The sequence below is a fragment of the Daucus carota genome, chromosome 1, assembly GCF_001625215.2.
Source record: "Daucus carota subsp. sativus chromosome 1, DH1 v3.0, whole genome shotgun sequence".
Taxonomy (NCBI): Eukaryota; Viridiplantae; Streptophyta; class Magnoliopsida; order Apiales; family Apiaceae; genus Daucus; species Daucus carota.
The window spans coordinates 53,887,533-53,910,906 of NC_030381.2; the positions used below are offsets into that span (position 1 = coordinate 53,887,533).

Below are 23,374 nucleotides of genomic sequence, written 5' to 3' on the forward strand. Positions count from 1 at the left end.
ATCAAAAGCCCCAAAAATTTCTTAGCTATAAACCCTAGTGCTAGTTTTTTATTACATTTGGAGGAAAAATATAAAATACCTCTTTAATAGATGTATTGCCGTATAGGTTTTCCAATCATGCCTGCTATTCATTTTCTTAATACTGATAGAAGAGAATGAAAAGGGTCCCACATACTTTGAAGCTTCCATAAACTAGATGTCTTATTTTTCTTAAGGAAAGGAAATAAAATGAAATTATAAAATAATTAATTACTCACCTTGCTGTAATAATGGTGACGAAACACCAATTCTTGTTTAATAGACTTCCAAGCTAAAGCTCCTGACTTCCCTTTTCTCTTTTGAGTTTTGACAGAAGAATGAACCAAAGAATAAAGCAAGGCTTTGGTTGGGTTTTTATACTAACTTTCTAATTACAATTAGTGGCTAATAACTCATTAACTTATAATTTATAAAGAAAATAGCTTGATTTTTAAGCTTGCATTTCTTGGGCTCCGAGCTTTTCTTGGGCTCCAAGTTCCGGGGTGTGTCCCCCAAGTAACGCTCTGGACGTGCTGCAATCGGCTCGTTTATTCTCGTTTCGGTTTTTTGTCCGACAAATATTTAAATAATTAAATATCATACAAAAAGAATAGATAAATCAACTATTATTTATTTTAATATTTCTGATAAATCTCAGATATATATAAATAAATTATTTTGCCTAGAATGTAAATTATCCACCGGTCAGTGCATAAATAGATACCCGAGACTACTATATTCTTGTATAAACAAAATTCTCGTGTTTAATCTAAATATCTGGCCCGCACAATATAACGCCTCGTGTTTTCTCAATTTTTTTCTCAACTACAATGTTTTAATATTTTAAAATTTTTATTAAATTAGAGAATAATATTGTAGCTCTTTCTACCCGATAATTAATTAAGCTTGTCAGCTTTATTTTGTGTACTAGTGAGTATAATATTAACGAGCCACGAAATTTAAAAAATTTCGTGTCTATTACTCATATTTATGAATATTCCTATTATTGACGCACGCATCACTGGCCAACATCAAATATTCTGTACCGCATAATAATACATTTTAGAATTTAACTTAATATTTCTGACATAGAAAATTAAATAAAATAATTTTTACGCTTTTGGTACTAGTAAAATTTTCGGTTGTTACATTCTTCCCTCCTTTAAAGGATTCCGACCTCGGAATCATATTTGGTGCTAAAACAATTCCGAATATTTCTTTCTCATTTCGTTTTCTCACTCCCATGTGACATCCTCTTTTGCTAGGTTTCGCCAAATTACTCTAACCAACTTCGCTTTCTTATTTCTTAGTTCTTGAATCTTTGAATCTACAATCTCTACTGTTTTCGTTTCGTACGTTCGGTAAGATTGGATATTTATTGGCTCACAATTGAGAACATGACGGTTATAAGTTGTGTAAGATCTCAATACGTCGTGGATATGTTGTAAATCTGGGGTAAAGCTAATTGTTAAAAAAAAAAAAAGCTCAAACTTTCTCTAATATTTCAAACGATCCTATATAACTTAATTCTCTTCTCGAATCTAATTACTCCTTTCCAAGGCAACACTTTTAAAAACATTTTTTTTTATATCAAATTCTTTCTCTTTTCGTCTAAATTTGCATATTTCTTTTGTCTATCCTGAGTTGCAACCAGTCTCTTTCGTATATTTTCAATTGATTGTTTAGTGTGTTGAACTAGTTCTGGCCCTAGAATCTTTTCTCTTTAACTTCATCCCGCACAAGAGGTGATCTACACTTTCTGCCATATAATGCTTTATAAGGTGTCATTCCTATGCTAGAGTGATAGCTATTGTTGTAAGCAAACTCTACTAAAGGTAAGTGATCATCCCAACTTCCTTTAAAATCCAAAGAACAATTCTCTTAACATATCTTCTATAGTCTGAATAGTTTTTTTTTTTTTTTACTTTGTCCATCAGTCTGAGGGTGATACTCAGTGCTCAGGTTAGGCTTAGTTCCAAAATATTCTTGAAATGCTTGTCAAAATTCTCAATATAAATCTCGCATCTCCATCCGACAAAATTTATACTGGCACTCCATGTTTTAACACGACTTCTTTCATATACATTTTACTAATCTTTTAGGGGTATATTTCTCACTAATAGGAAGAAAATAAGTAGATTTTGTCAATCTATCCATGATTATCCAAATAGTGTCTTGATTAGTTCTAGTCCTTGGTAAACCTACTGTGAAATCCATGGTGACGTGTTCCCATTTTCATTTTGGGAATTCTAATGGTTGCAACAATCCATTAGATCGTTGATGGTAAATTTTCACTTTCTGACAAGTCAAACATCTACTTACCCAATCAACGAATCTCTTTTCATATTAGACCACCAATAGTTTCTCTTCAAATCTTGGTACATCTTGGTGCTTCCTGGGTGTATAGAATACCTTGATTCATGAGCTTCACTCAATATATCTCGTTTAAGATCTATTATGTTAGGAATCCAAATTCTATTAGCAATCTCCTTATTTCTTTTTTCATCTTTAACACTTAAGTATTCATCGCCTGTCAATTCAGAATGTCTTTCTTTAATCATCAATTGTTGACTCTTTTTGATTCTTTCGATTAGTTCTGGTTGCACTAACATCTCATAAATCCTTCCCTCCTTATGCTCCGAATCCTTAATTTCCAATTCTAATCCTTCCACTTCCTTAATAAATTCCTTTGGTAGAGGCATCACATTAATCATTTCTTTTCTACATAAAGCATCAGCTACTACATTCGTTTTCCCTGAATGGTAGTTAAAATTACAATCATAATCTTTTATCAATTCTAACCATCTTCTATGTCTCATATTTAATTCTTTCTGGGTAAACAATATTTTTAAACTTTTATGATTGATGAATATCTCACGTTTTTCACCGTATAGATATTGTCGTCAAATCTTTTAAAAAAACACTATAGGAGCTAACTTTAGGATAACATATGTCTCTAATTGTTTATATTTATTTTAAAAAAGATATTCAAAATCGTATATTTATAATTTTATTTTTAACGTCATTATAATTTTTTATGTGAAATATTTTAAGATAATGTATGGAAATTTGATAAAATATTGTTGAAAAATTAATTATGTTATCTTTTGATAAAGTTTTTGTTTTGTAATATATGATTAGTATTTGAAATTGTTTAATGATAGAAGCGTAATATTATCAAAAAAAATAATAAAAGAATAATAGACCTCCATATATGCTATAAACTTCTAGTTATATACAAAGAGAGTTATATACAAAGAGGACCAAACCAAAAAGAACATGAACAAATCAAAATTTTGTACGACTACAAATTATACCCATGTTGGTTTATTACAGTATAGTATAGATAGGATAGATTAAAGTATCACACTCTAATTATACTCTATTAATAATATATGAAAATTTTTAAAAAAAATAAAATATCACACTAATAATAAATTTGGAATGTTTATACATTTGGTATATGTATGGATATTGCTCTGTGTTCACCATTTTTTCCAAAGACTCCGTTTGAGCTATCAACCACAAATGCAATTCTCGAAAGGCTTTTATCCATAATCCAAACCAACTCTCACAAAAGAATAGAATAATTACACACTCTCGCTAAGGATAGAAATCAAGCTATAATCAAACAGAGTAATCCGGGATCGAACTCGGATTCGACTCGTTAAAAACGAATATAATTCGTATTCGTGTAAAAAATGAGCGAATTGGAATCCGGTTTTACAATTCGAACGAATATCGAGTCGAATCCTACCATTCTGGTACTTGGAAATATTTATTTAGAGTAGTTCGACTAAATTAAGAGTACTCGATTATACATATTTAATGAAGATGCTCGAATCGAATACATAAATCATGTATATTATTATGTATAATATACATCATATAAATAATATTATATTAATATAATACTGTACAAGTGATTTGATTTTAGTTATAGTTAATTATACGAGTATTCATAATTTTTTAATTATCTACTACGATTCGAATACGAATATACAAATATGAATAATTTGGTATCCATTCGAGCCAAACTGAAGTATGTACGGTACGAATATTGAAATTCGAACTCGAGTCGAATCTGAACAGATTTATATAATGTTAGTTCGAATCCGAACGAGTAATTATCATGTCGAGCCGAATTCGACCATACTGTTATTCGTACCAATTCGATATCGATCTAAGAAACTTTCCCCAAAGAGATAGATTTATTAAGAAAATTATTCTCACTTCTCAATGCATTAATTAATATGCATTAATATGAGATTTATTAAGAAAATTATTCTCACTTCTCAATGCATTAATTAATGATAGATGAGATAAAATTATACATAACTAACTTTTTTCTTAATATGCGTGTTCTTTTCAAAAGGGACTTATAGATTGAGACGGAGGTGTATACTAATATAATAGAAGAAGATAATGAATATAAAGTAAAGAAACTTAAAAATCACACTTTTTTTAAGTCCAAATAACACGAGCACATCCATCCATATCCATGATCCCAATTCGAAGATAATCTCTTGGCAAGAAATTCCCGTTCACGCTTTAATGCTTTAAGACTACAAACAAAATTCATACGCGAAATTAGTGAATGTGTGATATACAAAGTTAAAAACTTAGTGTTATTAGTAAAGAGAAGTTGATGGAGTCTAGGAAAATCTTGAAGATACGGTGATGGTTGGCTCATCTCCAGTATGAGCTGGGGTTGTGTTACCAATTTTAGCCAAGTGCTGCTGTAGCCAATTCAATCGCTTAAGCTCGACTTCCAAGTATATCTGATCAGAAGGGTCTCCTTTAAATAACAAGTAGAACTGATTCCTATGAATAATAGAGACAAAACAAACATTCCATACCTCAATGATCTCCTGCCTTTGTTCCCTAAAAGTAACAGTCCATGATATTGGAGACTCTTGTATTTCAGGCATGTTCTCATTCTCCCAGTCATACCCTGCTGCTTCATTTGCCTCCAGCTCAAGCACCTGGTGGCAAATTGTTCAATCAATCACTTTTCTTATATACATGAATAATTAAATATCAACATATAGTAATAGTTATGAGTTCTACTGAAAAAGAAAAAAAGACAAGTTACCTGGCAGACAAGTAATTGCTTTTGGTATTGCAGCTTGGCAACACGTTTGGACTGCGGGACTCGGTCGGCTGTAAAACCTGATTCAATTAATTACCACAAATTAAAATTAGAAAACTTCAAACAAGATATAACTCCTATAGGTGTTTTGGGAGAGGAAGAGAGACCTGTGGTTCTTGAAGTTTTCGTCGCAACTCATCAACCTGAGACTGCGCAAGATCTCTTTGAATCCTCAGTTCCTCAATTTCTTTCTCCATCTAAAATACAGGTCATCAAATACGTGATTAATTAATTTCTGTTCAGTCCTAGCAGGAAAGAGAGGATATAAGCATATAACTGATAATGTACCTGCTGAATTTTGTAATCTTTTTCACTTAATGGATCTGGTGTGCGTGCTGCTTCTAATCTAGCTACTTCCTTCTGTAGATGCTTAATCAGCTGCTTGTCAGATATAACCTGATTATAACAACTTGTTAGGGATGCATAATTTACAAGGAACATGTAAACCATGTGTGAGAAATTGATCTTTTTCCTTTTTACATACCATGTTTACTTGGGCATTATTTGTCACTTCCTTGGCTCGGGTAGCAAAGAAAAGTGTATTTCGGGATTGCTCCACATGGCCAGACACAGGACTTAACGTGCATATGATGGCAGTGCGTGCATTATCACCAAGTGAGTGCTGTAATGTGAGTGTGAGCTTTGAGTCTCGATATGGTATATGACCGCTTCTTTTTCCAACACTACAAAAACAATATTTGCTTATTACTTGGACAATAAGTTCTTGAGATGCTGAAACATCTAGATGCTTCTTGAACATATGTACATATGTGGACTTCAAAATTTTCCACCATCTATTCGGCAGATGGTAGTGACCTTTAAAATTCATTTTTTTGGATCTCCGAATTATATTGTTTAAATAACACTTGCAGAACTACTAACTATGTCAAACTTTCAGAACATTTAAATACTTTTGGCGATTCTTGTAACACCTTAAGAGCAAAACTGTAAAACCTACCTAAAAAAAACCTTAACTGTTAAACCTCAACTAGAACATATTTATTTCAAAACCAAACCAATAACTAATAAGGAGACTATCAAGGGACAGTTTTTTTTTCAAATGAAATCTAATGATTTATATGATATCATATTCCAACTTAATGCTATCAACGAATTATACCTGAGCTTCCTGATAACAGTTGTAAGAGTCATCAAACTGAGGTTAATATGGCATCCTTCTCTGAGCCTAACCCCATCTGGATTTGTTTGTGACGCTCTTTCACTTCCGGCTAAATCTACAAAGTTCTGCATAAAATCAACATAAACACTTATATTAAGACTATATTAGCTAAGAGCCAGTTCAGTGCAAAGCTATACCAGGTTCTATACAGGTATAGTTGAATGGAAAAATGCATGAATGGATAAACCAAAAAGGAAATATATAGCAATGGCTCCAGTTTTGAATTATCACAGGACATGTTCAATAGAGTCAACTAAAAAAGTAAAATTGATGAGAAAGGTTTAAGTTTTTTTTACCAATCTAGCAACATAAGACCTCACACAGTTTGAATTTTCACGGAGTGTGCTTTCAATTGTCTGCGAGTAAGCAACAAAAGGTTAACTAAGTTGCTATATTCCCCACCACTATTAGAATAACACCTTCCAGTATATAACTGACCAGCCTTATTATCTGGTGAGACCTTGAGCTAGTATCATTTGGGGCAGTTTCACCTACTTGTCTTTGTGCTGCAATATGTACAAAACATTAATCCACCTTGTACAATTTATAATTGCCGGAAAAGATATGCTAGCCATGCCAAATTAAATCATTAAAATTTCCAAGCTTACCCTCAAAAATTCTGATCAAACTTTTTAAATGTTGGTCATCATTTGCTGTTTCTTCTACCAATTTCTCTACAACAGTTCCTTTCTGCATTCAGATATAAACGGACTAAATGAGGCAAGGTAGAAAGTAAAAAAAGAAGAATAATCAAATCTCAAACAAGTTTCCTTGGATATTACCTCTGGATCATCTAGAAGCTTTGCATTATGCCCAGAATCAGAATTTAACAAGTCTTTTACATTTTCATTATAGATCTCAAGCCCTGAAATTCTTATTCGAAAATCTCTCTCTGGAGTCTGTTTGACAAGCAAAAATTGAAAAATCAGATTCCAGTCTCATATATGATTGAATTGTTTGCATATTCCTAAGTGATCTACAGAGAGAAACAACGTAGCAAAGCAACATATATCAAAACAGTAGAGACCATTCTTATGTAATTTAGTTCTTGAGCTAAGCCTAAAGTCTCCTTAGCAACAATATCTAAACCTCAGAATTAGAAAGAAGTTTTCCTTGGTAAGCAACCTATAGAGACCACTTTTATCTAATTGATCTCTTGAGCTAAGCCTAAAGTCTCCTTAGCAACAATATCTAAACCTCAGAATTAAACAGAAGTTTTCCTTGATAAACAACCTTATATTCTTGTAATATCCTCTTTAATAAAAATGAGCAGGAGAGATCATTCATCACTATACAAAAGTGAAATTTACAAGTCTAAAGGACATAAAAGACATGTTCATTAAGGTTTTCAAAAGTTTATCCTATACCATAGCTCAAAGCATTAAGTTCTGGTGAGTGAACCTTTAGCAACTCTATAATATAAGATATATGCTCAGAGCCACACACAGTGCAATTAAACTGCTATAATACAAATATCAAACCGTATTCGACCCCGAACTAATTTGAACAACATTACTAACTACATTGTAAGTAACTACATAATAATAATGTAGATTCCATAAGAATCTACATAATAAGACAATGTTAAGACAATGTAGAAAAACTAAGAAAGACCTTTTGGGGGAGACATTGTCCTGAAATAGTTCTTCTCCCTAACCTCTTCAGCTCCCTTTGTTGCTTATGCGAAGATGATGAAGTTGGCCCAACGAAACCCCGATTCCTATCATCATTGATATCTATGTCTAGTATATCATATACGAGCTCACAGTCCATTGTTCCAACTCCATCAATACCCCATTTTCGTCCAAGGCTGTTCTGAACAAGAAATGTATTTCGCTCAAAATCCATGCCTACAACTAAAATCAGATGTGATATAATTCCCGGATCGTCACTATTGTGACTTTCGGACTCGAGGATGTCTGCGCCAGTTCCAACATTGTCAATGTTGTGACTTTGAGACTTGGGGCTGCCAGCCTCATCGCCCTCTTCATCAGCCTTATCGCCCTCCTCCTCGGCCTCATCGCCCTCCTCCTCGGCCTCATCACCCTCCTCATCGGCCTTATCGCCCTCCTCATCGGCCTCATCGCCCTCCTCATCGGCCTCGTCAGCCTCCTCCTCGGCCTCGTCAGCCTCCTCCTCGGCCTCGTCAGCCTCGCCTTCACTCGTAGAATCACCGTTGCTCGGGTTGTAACTACTTACGCTGTCATCCTCGGGTCGTAAGATCCCACCCTTAAGATTGAAAAATAATCTGGTTGGTTCAACCGTTCCAATTAGGGGACCTCCATTCAAAAGAGCCTGGTAAATAGCTTCTTTTGTTGCCTCGCCATCACTCGTACATCCCAAGAATGAGAAACTGCTAATATAAACCTTGTTCAACTGAAAGCATAATCCAATATATCAAAATTAGAAGAAGGATACATAACAAAAAAATAATTAATTATGATCACAGAAGTTGTCGAAAGAAATAACAACGAAATCACCTTTGAGGTGTCCTTTATTGGTTCACTGCGATCAAAAGATCCGGTGTAAGGATAATCCTCTTCGTAGGGCATGCCTTTTTGTGTGACATACTCCAAGGCAAATTGAGCATTTAATGGATAATTGCCGTAGGGATCTCGCGCTTCTCTTCCATTACTGCCATTTTGTATATCTGAAGATCGATCGTGCCAAAAATTTTCCATCAGGTATTGGGCAGATAGGAGCCATCGTAACGCCTTTACCCTTTTGTGGATAGTATGCCGCGCTCCTATGGCCCTAGCTACCACAATAGCCCAACAATTGGCTACAAAATAAAAAACAAATATCATATAATTAACTACAAAACAACAAAAAGACGATACAGAAAGGGACAAACAGCACTTACCTCGATCCTCTTGATTTTTCACATGTTCCCTGAGTTCTGGATGCTCTTCCAACCAGTTTATTATTCGGTGGGAAGACGCCATGACCACTCTGAATGCCCTAATCGATGAGAGATAAATGGATTAATCGAAAACATCGATATTTATCAGAAAGAGAAAAAAATTAAAAAATTTGTCCGGCCTCAAACATGAAACTAGCATAAAAATCTGTGCGAGACACGTGCTGCTAGCTTATGTCGTCTTTTAAATAATATTTGTGCATGATCATGTTGTTAGAGCATAAATATTGTTTCTTATTCCTTAAGAAAATATGTGATTGTCAAAATATAATATTTGCAACCTAATAGCATTAATTATAATAAATACTATATTTATAATAAAAATTGTAGATCAAAAAACACAACTGAACTGATTTTCTTTTTAATTTTAAATTCCCTTGGATATAGAAGTCATCATATTATCTACATTAGTCAAAATTTCGTCCGGGATGAGTACTGAAACTTTTGGATTTTAAATATATTATACCTCAATGAAAGAATCTATAATTATTGTTGAATATTATTAAATTATAGTTTGTCAAAATGTCATTGTATTATATAAACTAGAACATGATCTTCCTTTAAATTGATAGTGTAAATAAGATAATAGCCACCAAATAATAAGCCCTTGAAACATACATGATCTTTATGCACATTTATTTATTTATTCATTCAAGAATATATATATGTATATACATTTCATAATCAACTGAAATGTTTCTTACATTCTAAAGATAAACTAGTTTAAAATGTTACTCCTCCACCCGGTCTAAATTTATTCATAAAAGGCAATAACATATAAGCACATATTTCGCTTAGTTCTTGGACAGTGGTAGGATTTCCATTTCATTTAAAAACTAATGCAACATATTAGGTATTCAAAGTGATACATACACGGCAGCAATCGTGAGACAGGCTTTGAAAAAACAGGAATTCTACCAGTAAATTGCTAATACTATACAATTGAAAATATATCTTGAAAATTTTGTCATGATATATTCATAACCAAAATACATGAAAGAAAATTACATAATCTTGTATGACATCTCTACTTCCTGATGATCCCGTTTTTAGGTCATGGCATCATGCAATGTTTAGACTAGATAATTAACCACTGTACTTCCACCACGTGAATATAAAACCAGAAGTACTAAATTGCATATCTCCACCGACTTTGACTAATACATAAAAAATCTTCACGACGAATATTAACATCACACCAATTTCATTTAATTATAAAGCACGATGAAGAAAAAAAGCTTTGTAATTCATAAAATTAGTAAACTGGACTGCAAAAGTCAAAACAAAACGATTTATAATGTCGCATCAGGTGAGTCTGCTTCCTACTTCCTGGTGAACCCATGATGCCTCTGTTTTTTGTCTGAGATTTAAGTTTGAATCTAAGTACAAATGGTTCTTAATATCAAAAAGATTGTAGCGAAAATTTGTTCTGATATAATCTCCAAACTTTTACATTTATTTTTTGTTGCCCATATCTCTAAATACCCTCAAAACATATAGAGTGTATGTGCTTGGTCTATAATTTTTATTTTTACATCATGTAATTACATACTCCCTCCGTTCCAAAATAATAACCGCTTTGACTTTTTGCACGTAACTTGAGGTGCAAAAAAATCTAAATAATATTTTTCATATTTTCATTTTCAGAACAATTTAACATCTATATTTTTATTTAGAAAAAGAAAATTTGGAAAATAACATATAGAAATGTGTTTTTTTTGCACTTCAAGTTACGTGCAAAAAGTCAAATCGACTATTATTTTAGAATGGAGGGAGTAATTTCTATTTCCATGAAAAAGTCGAAATACTAAACAATTACATAGATCTTGCTAAAAGCTTCATAGCCTTCTCGCTATATTAATGTAGCACAGGACTTGATGTCCAGATGTCTAAGGTCCCAGATCCTCTTAGGAGTTAAGACAGGGCCTACTTATAGCTCTAAGTGAACACTCACACCAATTACTTAAACGACAATAATTAAGAAATAATAAATCATCTACAGAAATTTTTACATGGTAAAAGATGCCTTTTCTAATCCAACTACAGAGTTAACACAATTTATGTCTATGGAGAAGACCGACATACATATTGTAAGTGGTATGCTATGTTCGATCCTTGTCCCATAAATGCAAAATTAAAGCCAAGTAGCCAACCCAAACTTTTGCATAAAGATAAACATCACAGGTATACAGACTCAAGTGATGTACGTTCTGGCTTGAATCTAACTGTTCTTCGTATTTAAACAGACCCATTCTTAACTTTACATTTCAGGTACCATATTAAATCAACACATGAAGCACATTGAACAGGATACATTTCCCATCCCCAAATCAGAACTCTACGCTACACAATCTTTCTTTTTCTTATTTTCTATTCCATAAAAACTCTTTCACAACACGCAAAAAACAAATTAAACAGAAACCTCACTAGTCTCTAGTCCAAATAAATTACTACTTGAATACTACAAAACCACAAATAACCAAGATACTTGGATTCTGTACTAATTTCAACTATAGGAGCTAATTAGCTACTCAAAACAGTTCTCCTGTGAGGCCTTTAACCATATTTTTCAATAAGTTTCTTCAATCTTTTCGGCATTTAAGTTAAATTGTACAAACAGTTGTTTCTCCATAACACATTCCTGTTCTATTGCAAATACAAATCATCAAACTCAAGCATACTTATTAAAGTCCTAAACTGAATATAGAGAAGCAGCATAATATTTATGAAATCTACAAAAGAAGAGACTGATACTGAACTGAAAAGTAGACAATTAGGGTTAAAACGTACCGAGAGGTTTAGTGAGAGAAATGTGTGCGGGGGGAGACGAGATTGAATTGAGAATAAAACCCCAACTGAATAGACCGTTTGATTTGAGACTAAAACCCCAGTCCCCAACTGAATAGACCGTTTAAGGGTGGTATATTTGGTTCAAGTTAAAGAACCGCTTATAACTTAAAATTTTTGATGTTATAATTTATTGGATATAAAAATATTATTAATATAATAAAAATTATTATAGACTCCTCTACATTTTTGTAAAATAAGATTTCAAAAATAAAAATAAATAAATAGATATTGGAATTATTTTTTAAAAAATAAAACTAATTTTTATAATAATACAACATCTAATCCAATAATCGAGTCAAACAGACAGTAAATTATGATCATATATTTTCATCGCGATTATAAAGCCTTCACAACGGGAATGGAAGATTTGAGATTTGAAAAATCTTGGAAAACAAAAGTTAATATTACATTTTATTATATATAATAACGCTACCATACTTTATTAACCTTAATAAATATTACTCCTATTATTAGATATTTTCATTATAAAAGTCATAGCAAATTAGATGATTTAACAATTATTTTATACGTGATCATGAATGAAAGAAATATAATTTTATTTAATTTATCTATTCACATATTATTATTAGATTATTAAATATAATTTAAGAGTTATTTCTATTATTAATGAAATGTCATTATTTCCGTTGGAGGTACTGGTGATACAAGATGGGTTTTTGTTATTTGTTTGTGTCCTTAATACGATTTGATTTAGCATAAAAAGTAAAATAACACCTTTTATTTATATTATATTAATGATAAATCATAAGAATTGGGTTTATTAGTATATCAACATTAAGTTGGAGAGCCGACTATCCCTGTATCTTAGATGGAGAAAGAAATTGAGGAACTGAGGATTCAAAGAGATCTTCACTCACAAGGAAGTAACATTGCAGAGGTTGAGGAGCAGCTTGAAAATGTTCAGAAGTCGATTGACAAATTGGTCATGTCTCTTCCAAGCAATACAGACCAACAGTGAAACATCTTTGAAGACCAAATATCATTCTAAATAGAAAAGGCTGCTTCCTCTAGCATCAAGCAACACAGCCAACAGGCAAAACTTCATAAGGTCCGGAATGTGAAGACAATTGTTCCAATGAAACTCCATTAGTTTCGGGAAAAGATGCTCTGGTGGTGATGTTTCATCGAAGGAAGGTACTCCCAATCGCCGTACAAGTTCTGTTAACATGAAGAAAATGCAAAAGATGTTTCAAAAACGCGGCTGAAGAGAATGTTAGAAGTACAAGGCAATATGTAACAGAGCTCAAAGAACGTGTTGCCAAGCTGCAATACCAAAAGCAATTACTTGTCTGCCAGGTAACTTGTCTTTTTTCTTTTTCAGTACAAGTGTAGAACTCATTAACTATTACTATATGTTGCTATTCAATTATTCATGTACATAAGAAAAGTGATTGATTGAACAGATATACCTGGAGACCCTTCTGAACGGATATACTTGCAAGTCGAGCTTAGGCGATTGAATTGGCTACAGCAGCACTCGGCTGAAATTAGTAACCCAACCCCAACTCATACTGGAGATGAGCCAACCATCTCCATATCTTCAAGGTTTCTGTCCTCAAAGCCTAGTGCAACCAGCCACTGATTCAAACAAAGTGTCTTAGTTTGAGATCTGATAGCTTTACTTTATATTTTGTGGCAGGTAATACGAGGTGGTATAGTTCTTTAAATTATTTAATTATTATGTCATTCGATGCTAGAGAATATGCTGCTCCCCAATTGTAACTTGGCCATAATCTTTCTTTCAGCAGCTTCATTATTTTTCAATTTTGTCTTATTTCTTCCAGCTTCTGTTCAAGTTCCGACTTCCAGATATCTTTACCTTCGGATTTCCTACAGGCCTTTTCCTTTGAATTGCTAGCACATTATACCTCTTCTACTGTCTCCTTTGGATATGTATGCTGTAGATTAATGATTTTGGCCCGGTCTTGGTCACCTAAAATTTTTAAAGTCCTTACTTTTAATAAAAACGTAAATATATATTATTCTTAAAAAATAAGTGACTTATTTCTCTATAAAAAAATATTAGACATCTATAAAATACTTGATACTAAAAAAAGTTCTATAAATGTGATTTTTTTTCCTCCACAACTTGTATACGTTTGGTGGGGTTATCTTCTCATTGGTTGGATGGATGTACTTCTGTTATATCATATATGGACTCTGAGAAAAGTGTGATTTTTCAAAGGAACTTCAATTTTGGTATATTTTTTCCCTATATTTGCAGTTATCAAAATTCAATTGACTCGTAAAACAGTTTTTTAAATTGAATTGTCAGTTTGTAAAAGAATAAGACAAATATTACAAGTGCTAAAAACTAAGAATATTAGTATTCATCCGACTATATTACATATTAAATTAATTATCCAATTTTGGTATTTGATCAGAATTCTCATACTCCTACTCTGCTACTAGTCTAGTACTAGTAAGGGATGAAACAGATTTGCCAGTTGCATTCAGTAAAGTTGGTGTATAAGACACTCGAGAACTTGCTCTTAACATACCAACCAATTGAGGACCATCATATTACACCATTGTATACCGTGATTAAAGGTTTAAAGAATAAAAAAATCTCTTAACAGTACCACAGATTACTTACCATAGTATAAAGTCTTGGCTTAGAATGATTTGAACCATAACAAAAGGAAAAGATTTTCATGTCCTGTTATCAATCCACATACAAATATATCCATGCCAAACATATTAATGCTTGCTAGTCTACTATCAGCTGAGGATCAATTAGAAGTGGAAGTTAATTACCGAATAAAGAATAGTACTTAGATGCAGGTTGAAGTCTAATCTCCAGGAGGACCGGGAGTTATCTATACACAATCTAACAACTACTCGTTGAACTGCTGCAGTGATGCATATCAACATCGTTGACAAGTACTTGCAAGGGAACACCTCGAACAGCTTCACCTGTTCTCAAGCACAAAATTGACAATTAACTGACAGCTTTACGTGTCAACACTCAAATGCAAGAAGTGAGTCAGGCATACCTGAAAGATCAACCACAAACCATAACACAGGACGCCGCCCACCAAAAACATGGAACCGTGTAGGTAATTGGGCTTAGCTTTCTTAACATAAACATAACGAGCTTGGACAGAAATCTAATCATTTGTTTCAAATGGTCAAAACAATGACCAATTTATAAACATAATACACATGCAGATGACTTTATTTAGCAACTAGTTTCTTTGTTCCCTTCTGCTCCTCCACAGGCACTGTTGCAAGCAAATCCCTGCTTATTCAAACAACAGTCAAGACATACTCAGCTTCCACAAAAAATCTATACATAACACAACTTTAACTACCAACAAATATGAATAGATTATCAACAAGAAGGTACCAACTGGAGTTACTTCAGGACAAATGTAATAAGGAGATCATTGAAGAAATCAATCAATCCTTGATAGAGAACACGGAAAAATGCAAATACCAATTATCTGACCTCACATAACAAAAACAAGAATAATGTAATAGGTAGATCTTCAAAGAAATCAATCAATTCCTTGACAGAGAACATGGGAAAATGCAATACCGATTATTTGACCTTATATAACAAAAATAACCATGTACAATACAGAGTAGATACAGTTAAGCAAGTTCATAAAAAGGAACTGTCAAGTGGTATTATTCTCTTGTAGTTTGTAGTTTGTAGTTTGTAGTTTACATGTTCATATTTTGTCGGTATTTAAGAAACAAAATGCATGTTCATTTTTGTTTTCACAGTTAGACCAGAGATATACACTGTCCACCTTCGTACCCCAAAAAAGAAACAATTGCCACAGGTCATGCCCCTTTTTTTGGCTTGCGTTGGAGTTGCATGCTTTGCAAACACAAACAATAGAATATACACACCCCCTGTATGTAGAACAAGACTCAGCGACACATCTGTTTTGTTTAATTCAACAGTCATCCGAAAATGAACATGCTGGTAGCATCAAAACTTAACATAGCGTCACAGCTCAATGCAACGCCGTGATAAACTAGCTAGTTAGACATCGGCCTTGAGATTGAGGGAAGAACACATTTCAAACACTATTGTAGTTCTAAGCACAGTAGTTAGCATTATATATTACATTCATATGTTGGTTAAAGGTTTTCCAGTCCCTTTGAAGGTGCCACTTTACAGACAAATTGTATTTTCCGCTTATATAAATTAATGGTGCCATTTTACAGACAAATTGTATTTCCTGCTTATATAAATTAATGCCCTCTCCTTTATATTATTAAATATCTTACATTAACAAGTCTGCATCGATATTTCAACAACAATGAGTCTAATTAAGGATGTGAGTCGTCACTTTTTTTTTGGTTCTCACATAATTGTGCACAAGAATTCACTTATTGAGAAGAGGCCTTCTCAAGCTCAAAACTTTCATAGGGCTTTATTCCAGGGCCTGATTTCCTTCTAGGAAATTTCTACAGTTATTGTTTTCAGTTCATATTAATCATAAACACAAGAGAAGTTTATGTTTCAATAAAAATCATCTTTTATCAAGTTAAGAAAAAATGAATATATAGTAAATATATAGACATAAGATCTTAATCACTTTCATATAGTTAATAAAGCCTAGTGGAGGATAGTATATAGGTGAAGCAGTAAAGGTGTATCCCTTCCAAGGATCAGGTCAAGGTTCACGTCCTCATTACAATATTAATAAATGTAAAATATAGATATTAAGTTTCTGTTCATGCCATTCATCAGATTTCAATCAACATATCATCAGGCTAGGACGTAAGATTTATGCCGCCTGACAATATTAGTGTCCCATGATAATTTCAATCCAAAAAGGTTACATTATTAAAAAATGGTAGGTGTATTCTGTAGTTGTAGCAGAAATGGAGCTTCGACACATACGGCATGTAAGTATTATCATTTCACAAATTTGGAACATACCGCAACTCTAAGCATGAAATCATGTCTCCGTGAATGAAGCATAAAATATGGACTCAAAACCACACAGTGTAATCAAACTACCCCAATAGAAATATCTAACCATTTTCCACGCCTAACCAATCATATTCATCACAGAACTGTTTATCCTCAATCAACCAAGAAATGCACGGAGGTTCTGTTTCCACAGTCAACAAAATATTGACACAGCACCCCAAGTTGAAAAAGCACAAATAAATAAATAAATATGTGTGTGTGTGTGTGTGGGGGGGGGGGGGGGGGGGGGTTGTCCAAGCCATGTTCCCATGGTTTTTTTGTCAAAACAGAGCCAATATTTACAGGAATAGTCACAAGTCCCCACAACAAACTCACATGTATGTAGAAAAATTCAACCTTAAGACCCACAAATATTGATGTTTCCCATGTCCTCCTCCCAAAATAAAGTAAAATACCTTGATGACATTGTATCTTCTAATTTATTTCCAGTTAATAATATGAGCAGGAGGGAGCGATTATCACTATAAAAAATAAGAAATTTAAAGTCGAGAAAAGAAGGAAGAGAGGTGTGAGGAAAAACTAAGGAGCGCGTGAAATTAAAATAACGGGGGATGCGGTTGGAATTACCTGCGACTGATATCCCTTATTTCCAAGATCATAGTTGGGAAGAGGCTAGGCACACATATATGTGTTTCGAAGGTCTCAACAATCTTGCTCTTATCACGCAAGGAGGCTGTGAAAGTAACAAGGTAACTAGTACCCTCCTCCGCATCAAGTTTAATTACCTTGACAATTTTCAGTGAGGAAATGTTATGAAATGCCTCTCTTTTTATATTACCTGTGCTCGCAAGAGACCGAGTGTGCAGTGTAAAATGATTAGATATTAATATTTAAGAATATTAATTAAAAGAAAGATAAAAAGATAGTAGACAGACCTGGTCCATGTTATACATGACAAGAGCATACTGGGAGAGAAAAGGAGCCATATCTTCCAAAGTGTTCTACAGTGAGGAAATTCAATATATATAAATCATATGAGTGAGTATAACAAGCACTAGTGCGCACAGAGGAGATAGGATACCGAAAGCATAGCTAAAAGGAATACAGAAACATACAGCAGGGAATGTTTTGATGACGGGTTGTTGAGCAATATCAAGGGGCGGATCTTGTTTAGACTTTTCACCATTGTGACCAGACTGAGAAGATTTGAGCTTAACAGGCTTAATCTCTATTTTTCGATATTTGCGAAAAAACTGTGTTATTGTTGTTTTGAAAACTGTTAGCATCCCCACGAGGTGACAGGGCTTCGAAAGTGATAAAATTTACCCAATAGCCACCCTTCGCGGTCACTATCTTACGCAACTTGACTAGGATGAATTGTGTATGCTGTATGTATAAATAGTTACCATAGTACAAAGTCTTGGCTTAGAATGATTTGAACCATAAGAAAAGGAAGAGCTTTTCAAGTCTGCTTATCAATCCACATAATTAACAAGAACAATTCACACACACAAACTAAACATAACGAGCTTGGACAGAAATCTAATCATTTGTTTCAAAAGGTCAAAACAATGACCAATTCATAAACATAATATACATGCAGATGACTTTATTTAGCAACTACTTTCTTTGTTCCCTTGTGCTCCTCCACAGGCACTGTTGCAAGCAAATCCCTGCTTATACAAACAACAGTCAAGACATACTCAGCTTCCACAAAAAATATATACACAACACAACTTTAACTACCAACAAATATGAACAGATTATCAACAAGAACAAGGTACCAACTGGAGTTACTTCAGGACACATGTAATAGGGAGATCATTGAAGAAATCAATCAATTCCTTGATACAGAACATGGAAAAATGCAAATACCAGTTATCTGACCTCACATAACAAAAACAAGACTAATGTAATAGGGAGATCTTCGAAGAAATCAATCAATTCCTCGACAGAGAACATGGGAAAATGCAATACCGATTATTTGACCTTATACACAAAAATAACCATGTACAATAAAGAGTAGATACAGCTAAGCAAGTTCATAAAAGGGAACTGTTAAGTGGTATTATTCTCTTGTAGTTTGTAGTTTACAATTACATGTTCATATTTTGTCGGTATTTAATAAACAAAATGCATGTTCATTTTGGTTTTCACACTTAGACCGGAGTCCACCAGCGTAACCCAAAAAAGAAACAATTTTCACATGTCATGCCCCTTTTGTTGGGTTGCGTTGGAGTTGCATGCTTTGCAAACACAAACGATAGAATATACACTCCCCTGTATGTAGAACAAGATTCGGCGACACATCTGTATTGTTTAATTCAATACTCATCCAAAATGAACATGCTGGTAGCGTCACAGTACAGTGCAACACTGCGATAAATTTGCTAGTGGGACATGGGCCTTGAGATTGAGATTGAGGGGAAGGACACATGTCTAGCACTATTGGGCCTTTTTACAGACAAATTGTATTTTCCGCTTATATAAATTAATGCCCCCCCCCCCCCCCCCCCAAATTATTAAATGTCTTATAGTGTGGTTCTGGTATGTGCTTCAAGGTGGAATTTCCAGGCTCGTGTTGGAAGTCAAAAGGCTGGAGCTCATAATGCTTATTCCCTAGTTTTCGTGTGTCACATCTATCCCGTCAGTTTCTATTCATGCCATTCGCAGATTTCAATCAACATATCATCAGGCTAGGACGTCAAGAGTTTTATGCCGCCATACAATATTAGTGTCCCAAGATAATTTCAAACTAAAAAGTTTATATTATTAAAAAAACGGTAGGTGTATTCTGTAGTTGTAGCAGAAATGGAGCTTCCCTTCCATGACACCGAAGGCATAAAAGCATGAAATCATGTCTCCGTGAACTGAACATGAAATATGGACTTAAAGCCACGCAGTGTAATTAAATTGCCCTAATAGAAATATCTAACCATTTTCCACACCTAACGATTCATATTCATCACAGAACTGTTTATCCTCAATTAACCAAGAAATGCACAGAGGTTCTGTTTCCACAGTCAACAACATAATGATAAAGCACCCCTAGTTAAAAAAACACAAATAAATAAATAAATAAATAAATATGTGTGTGTGTGTGTGGGGGGGGGGGGGGGGGGGGGGGTTGTGCATGCCATGTTCCCATGGTTTTTTTGTCAAAACAGAGCTAATATTCACAGGCATAGTCACAAGTCCCCACAACAAACTCACATGTATGTAAAAAAATTCAACCTTAAGTCCACGTGACACGAATAAAACAATAAGAGTGGTGAGTGGAGAAGACTGATAGTTAGATTAGACACTTTGTTTGGATCAATGGTTAATCGAAATCCCACAAATATTGATGTTTCCCATGTCGTCCTCCCAAAATTAAGTAAAATACCTTGATGAAACTGTATCTTCTAATTTATTTCCAGTTAATAATATGAGCAGGAGGGAGCAATTATCACTATAAAAAAATAAGAAATTTAAAGTCGAGAAAAGAAGGAAGAGAGGTGTGAGGAAAAACTGAGGAGCGCATGAAATTAAAATAACGGGAGATGCGGTTGGAATTACCTGCGACTGATATCCCTTACTTTCAAGATCATAGTTGGGAAGAGGCTAGGCACACATATATGTGTTTCGAAGGTCTCAACATTCTTGCTCTCATCACGCAAGGAGGCTGTGAAAGTAACAAGGTAACTAGTACCCTCCTCCGCATCAAGTTTAATTACCTTGACAACTTTCAGTGAGGAAATGTTATGAAATGCCTCTCTTTTTATATGACCTGTACGCTCAAGAGACTGCGTGTGCAGTGTAAAATGATTAGATATTAATATTTAAGAATATTAATTAAAAGAAAGATAAAAAGATAGGAGACAGACCTGGTCCATGTCATAATTGACAAGAGCATACTGGGAGAGAAAAGGGGCCATATCTTCCAAAGTGTTCTACAGTGAGGAAATTCAATATATATAAATAATATGAGTATAACAAGCACTAGTGCGCATAAAGGAAATAGGATACCGGAAGCATAGCTAAAAGGAATACAGAAATATACAGCAGGGAATGTTTTGATGACGGGTTGTTGAGCAATATCAAGGGGCGGATCTTGTTTAGACTTTTCACCATTGTGACCAGACTGAGAAGATTTGAGCTCAACAGACTTAATCTCTATTTTTTTATATTTGAGAAAAAACTGTGTTATTGTTGTTTTGAAAACTGTAGCATCCCCACGAGGTGACAGGGCTTCGAAAGTGATAAGATTTATCCAACAGCCACCCTTCGCGGTCACTATCTTAAGCAGCTTGACTAGGATGAATTGTGTATGCTGTATGTAAAAATAGTTAGTTAAATAACAAACACTACAAGAATTAATCGGAAATCTAAAATTCAGACAGATAGTTGCATCAATTGCTTGTCGAGAGCCCGAGAAACAAACCTCCTTGATATTGTAAAGGCGAATAGCAAGCTCCGTAAGACAAACATATTCATCCATATAGATGGGATGCAATTTCTTGTTTTTCGACGCATCGTAAATTTTCTCCGTAGGTAGACCAAGATAAAACTAGAATTGCAATATAGATACAATGAATTATACAATACAAAACATGAACACAAACACAAACACAAAAGATACGATGATTGAGGAACTCTTACGTGTACTCGCCTTCCCTTCCTCGTCGCTCCCGGTCCATGTTTGTCTGACCCACGAGAATCATTCTTTGTGCGAATCCTCCCCATATTCAAACACCACCTCTTCAATTTCGCCTGATTGGAAACCCTAATTTCGCCTCTTCCTTTTCTGTTAGACTCGCTTCGCTTGTAATATTATAAAGGAAACAAAATCTAAATTAAAATATCACACTCTAATAATAAATTTGGAATGTATATACATTTGGTATATGCATGGATACTTCATCTGTTCAACATTTTTTCCAAAAACTCCGAATGCAATTTTCGAAAGGTTTTTATCGATAATCCAAACCAATTCTCACAAAATAAGAGAATAATCACATACTCTCACCAGAGGTAGAAATCAAGCTATAATCAAAACAAATTAGAGAAAATCCAACTAAAAACTAAAACAATTAGATATATACATTATAATCCAAGGGGGTGCCCAGGAACCCACTTGGGCCTGGGCTGAAAGACTAAATTATAATAAACTGATTTTGGAACCTACTGACATTTTAACTAGGAACTCACCCCACTTACTGACTTACCGGCCTAATGCAAGTAAATGATTTGTTTTCGGTTTATAAAAAGCCCAAAAGCAAGTGAAACAGCCCAAGTAGATTAGCACGTTAAAAATTAATCGAATCGCTCATCTCCAGGCTCCAGTAATCCAGTATTTCGGTTATAGAAAAAGAAGCGCTTGCAAAAGTTACAAAATGATCATGATGTAATATATCATTTTCAAAAGATAAAAATGCGTCGGGAATAAATTTTAAATGTAAAATAATTCTCATGTTAATGTAATTCGTACTATTTAACATCATTATTGCATTTTTTTTATTTTAACATTTATATTAGGAACCCACAAATAAATTCCTGGGTCCGCCACTGAATGTATCTGATTTAATCTGTATGGGCCCGAGGTCTCCGCAGAATGAGAATTCATATGGAAGCATGGAAGCAGAATGACAAGCCAATCTATTTAACAGGATCATAAGCTTTCTTCAGTTGTAAATATTATTTTACAGATCATAAGCTTCCCTCACTTTCATGAGCCATTTCTGTGTATCTTATTATTTACAACACTACATGCTATACTACTCTTCTTATCTTTACTAACCCTTGCCTGTATGTTAGGGTGTCGTACCTTCAGTGACAGAAGACGCGAAACTTGAAATTTATAAAACAAAATCAAGGCACAAAAACAGATAAGCCATTTGCTTATCCGAACAAATTTAAAATTTATTGTTTTTAAGGTAGAAGAAACACTTCCTCTATACCTGCACGCTCGAAAGATTTTCTACTGGGCACAAAGGTTAAATCCTTTCCCCAGCTCTTCTGGAGCCGACTGATCTGTATAAGCAAAAACAGTCGCCAGACCCTATTCAACCTCCGACCCCTCTTCTCAATCATCCAGCCCTAAAATAACCTTAAGAACCCTAATTTATACATGCAAATCTGAAAATTTTATGCAATTCCGTTAAATTTAACGTTTTCCGTTAAAGTCAAAGATATGGTTAACGGCACTGAAATATTTTTAGAGCTTAATTACGTGATTGTAAGTTTTTAGATGCTTTATTATTTAAATGAAAACTTTTTTGACTCGGTAGGTTAACTGAAAGTTTTGGTCCAGTACAGTGACCAAATAGAGCATTAACCCCTAAATTTGGAATGTTT

General features: G+C 34.0%; 3 protein-coding genes across 8 annotated transcripts; all 3 read right to left on the reverse strand.

Moving 5' to 3' along the window:
- Positions 1–4,428: 4,428 nt before the first annotated feature.
- Positions 4,429–13,740, reverse strand: LOC108201634 (uncharacterized). Of its 5 annotated transcripts, XR_010288238.1 has the most exons (17): positions 13,551–13,740; positions 12,999–13,299; positions 9,214–9,311; positions 8,831–9,132; positions 7,965–8,726; positions 7,133–7,249; positions 6,959–7,040; positions 6,789–6,856; positions 6,647–6,706; positions 6,291–6,415; positions 5,655–5,853; positions 5,459–5,566; positions 5,278–5,367; positions 5,114–5,190; positions 4,878–5,003; positions 4,695–4,799; positions 4,429–4,583 (listed from the first exon to the last, which is right to left on the reverse strand). XR_010288238.1 is itself a non-coding variant. In XM_017369940.2 (15 exons), the coding sequence occupies exons 2-15, from the start codon at positions 9,293–9,295 to the stop codon at positions 4,769–4,771; spliced, it is 2,229 nt and encodes a 742-aa protein (XP_017225429.1). In that variant the 5' UTR covers positions 9,296–9,302; positions 12,999–13,139; the 3' UTR covers positions 4,545–4,768. The 5 variants fall into 5 exon arrangements, 4 of the variants coding, with proteins under 4 accessions (XP_017225429.1, XP_017225419.1, XP_017225414.1 ...); XM_017369940.2 differs by lacking the exon at positions 13,551–13,740 and having other exon boundaries at positions 4,545–4,799; positions 9,214–9,302; positions 12,999–13,139; XM_017369930.2 differs by lacking the exon at positions 13,551–13,740 and having other exon boundaries at positions 4,545–4,799; positions 12,999–13,138.
- Positions 13,741–15,175: 1,435 nt separating this feature from the next.
- Positions 15,176–18,324, reverse strand: LOC135149931 (uncharacterized). Of its 2 annotated transcripts, XM_064086103.1 has the most exons (4): positions 18,154–18,324; positions 17,974–18,039; positions 17,666–17,823; positions 15,176–15,382 (listed from the first exon to the last, which is right to left on the reverse strand). In XM_064086103.1, the coding sequence occupies exons 1-4, from the start codon at positions 18,322–18,324 to the stop codon at positions 15,319–15,321; spliced, it is 459 nt and encodes a 152-aa protein (XP_063942173.1). In that variant the 3' UTR covers positions 15,176–15,318. The 2 variants fall into 2 exon arrangements, 1 of the variants encoding a protein (XP_063942173.1); XR_010288239.1 differs by lacking the exon at positions 15,176–15,382 and having other exon boundaries at positions 17,738–17,876; positions 18,154–18,294.
- A 134-nt stretch (positions 18,325–18,458) lies between these two features.
- On the reverse strand, positions 18,459–21,875 carry LOC135149930 (uncharacterized). The gene is made up of 6 exons (XM_064086102.1): positions 21,680–21,875; positions 21,462–21,587; positions 21,081–21,350; positions 20,905–20,970; positions 20,597–20,823; positions 18,459–18,711 (listed from the first exon to the last, which is right to left on the reverse strand). The coding sequence occupies exons 1-6, from the start codon at positions 21,761–21,763 to the stop codon at positions 18,648–18,650; spliced, it is 837 nt and encodes a 278-aa protein (XP_063942172.1). The 5' UTR covers positions 21,764–21,875; the 3' UTR covers positions 18,459–18,647.
- Positions 21,876–23,374: the final 1,499 nt, after the last annotated feature.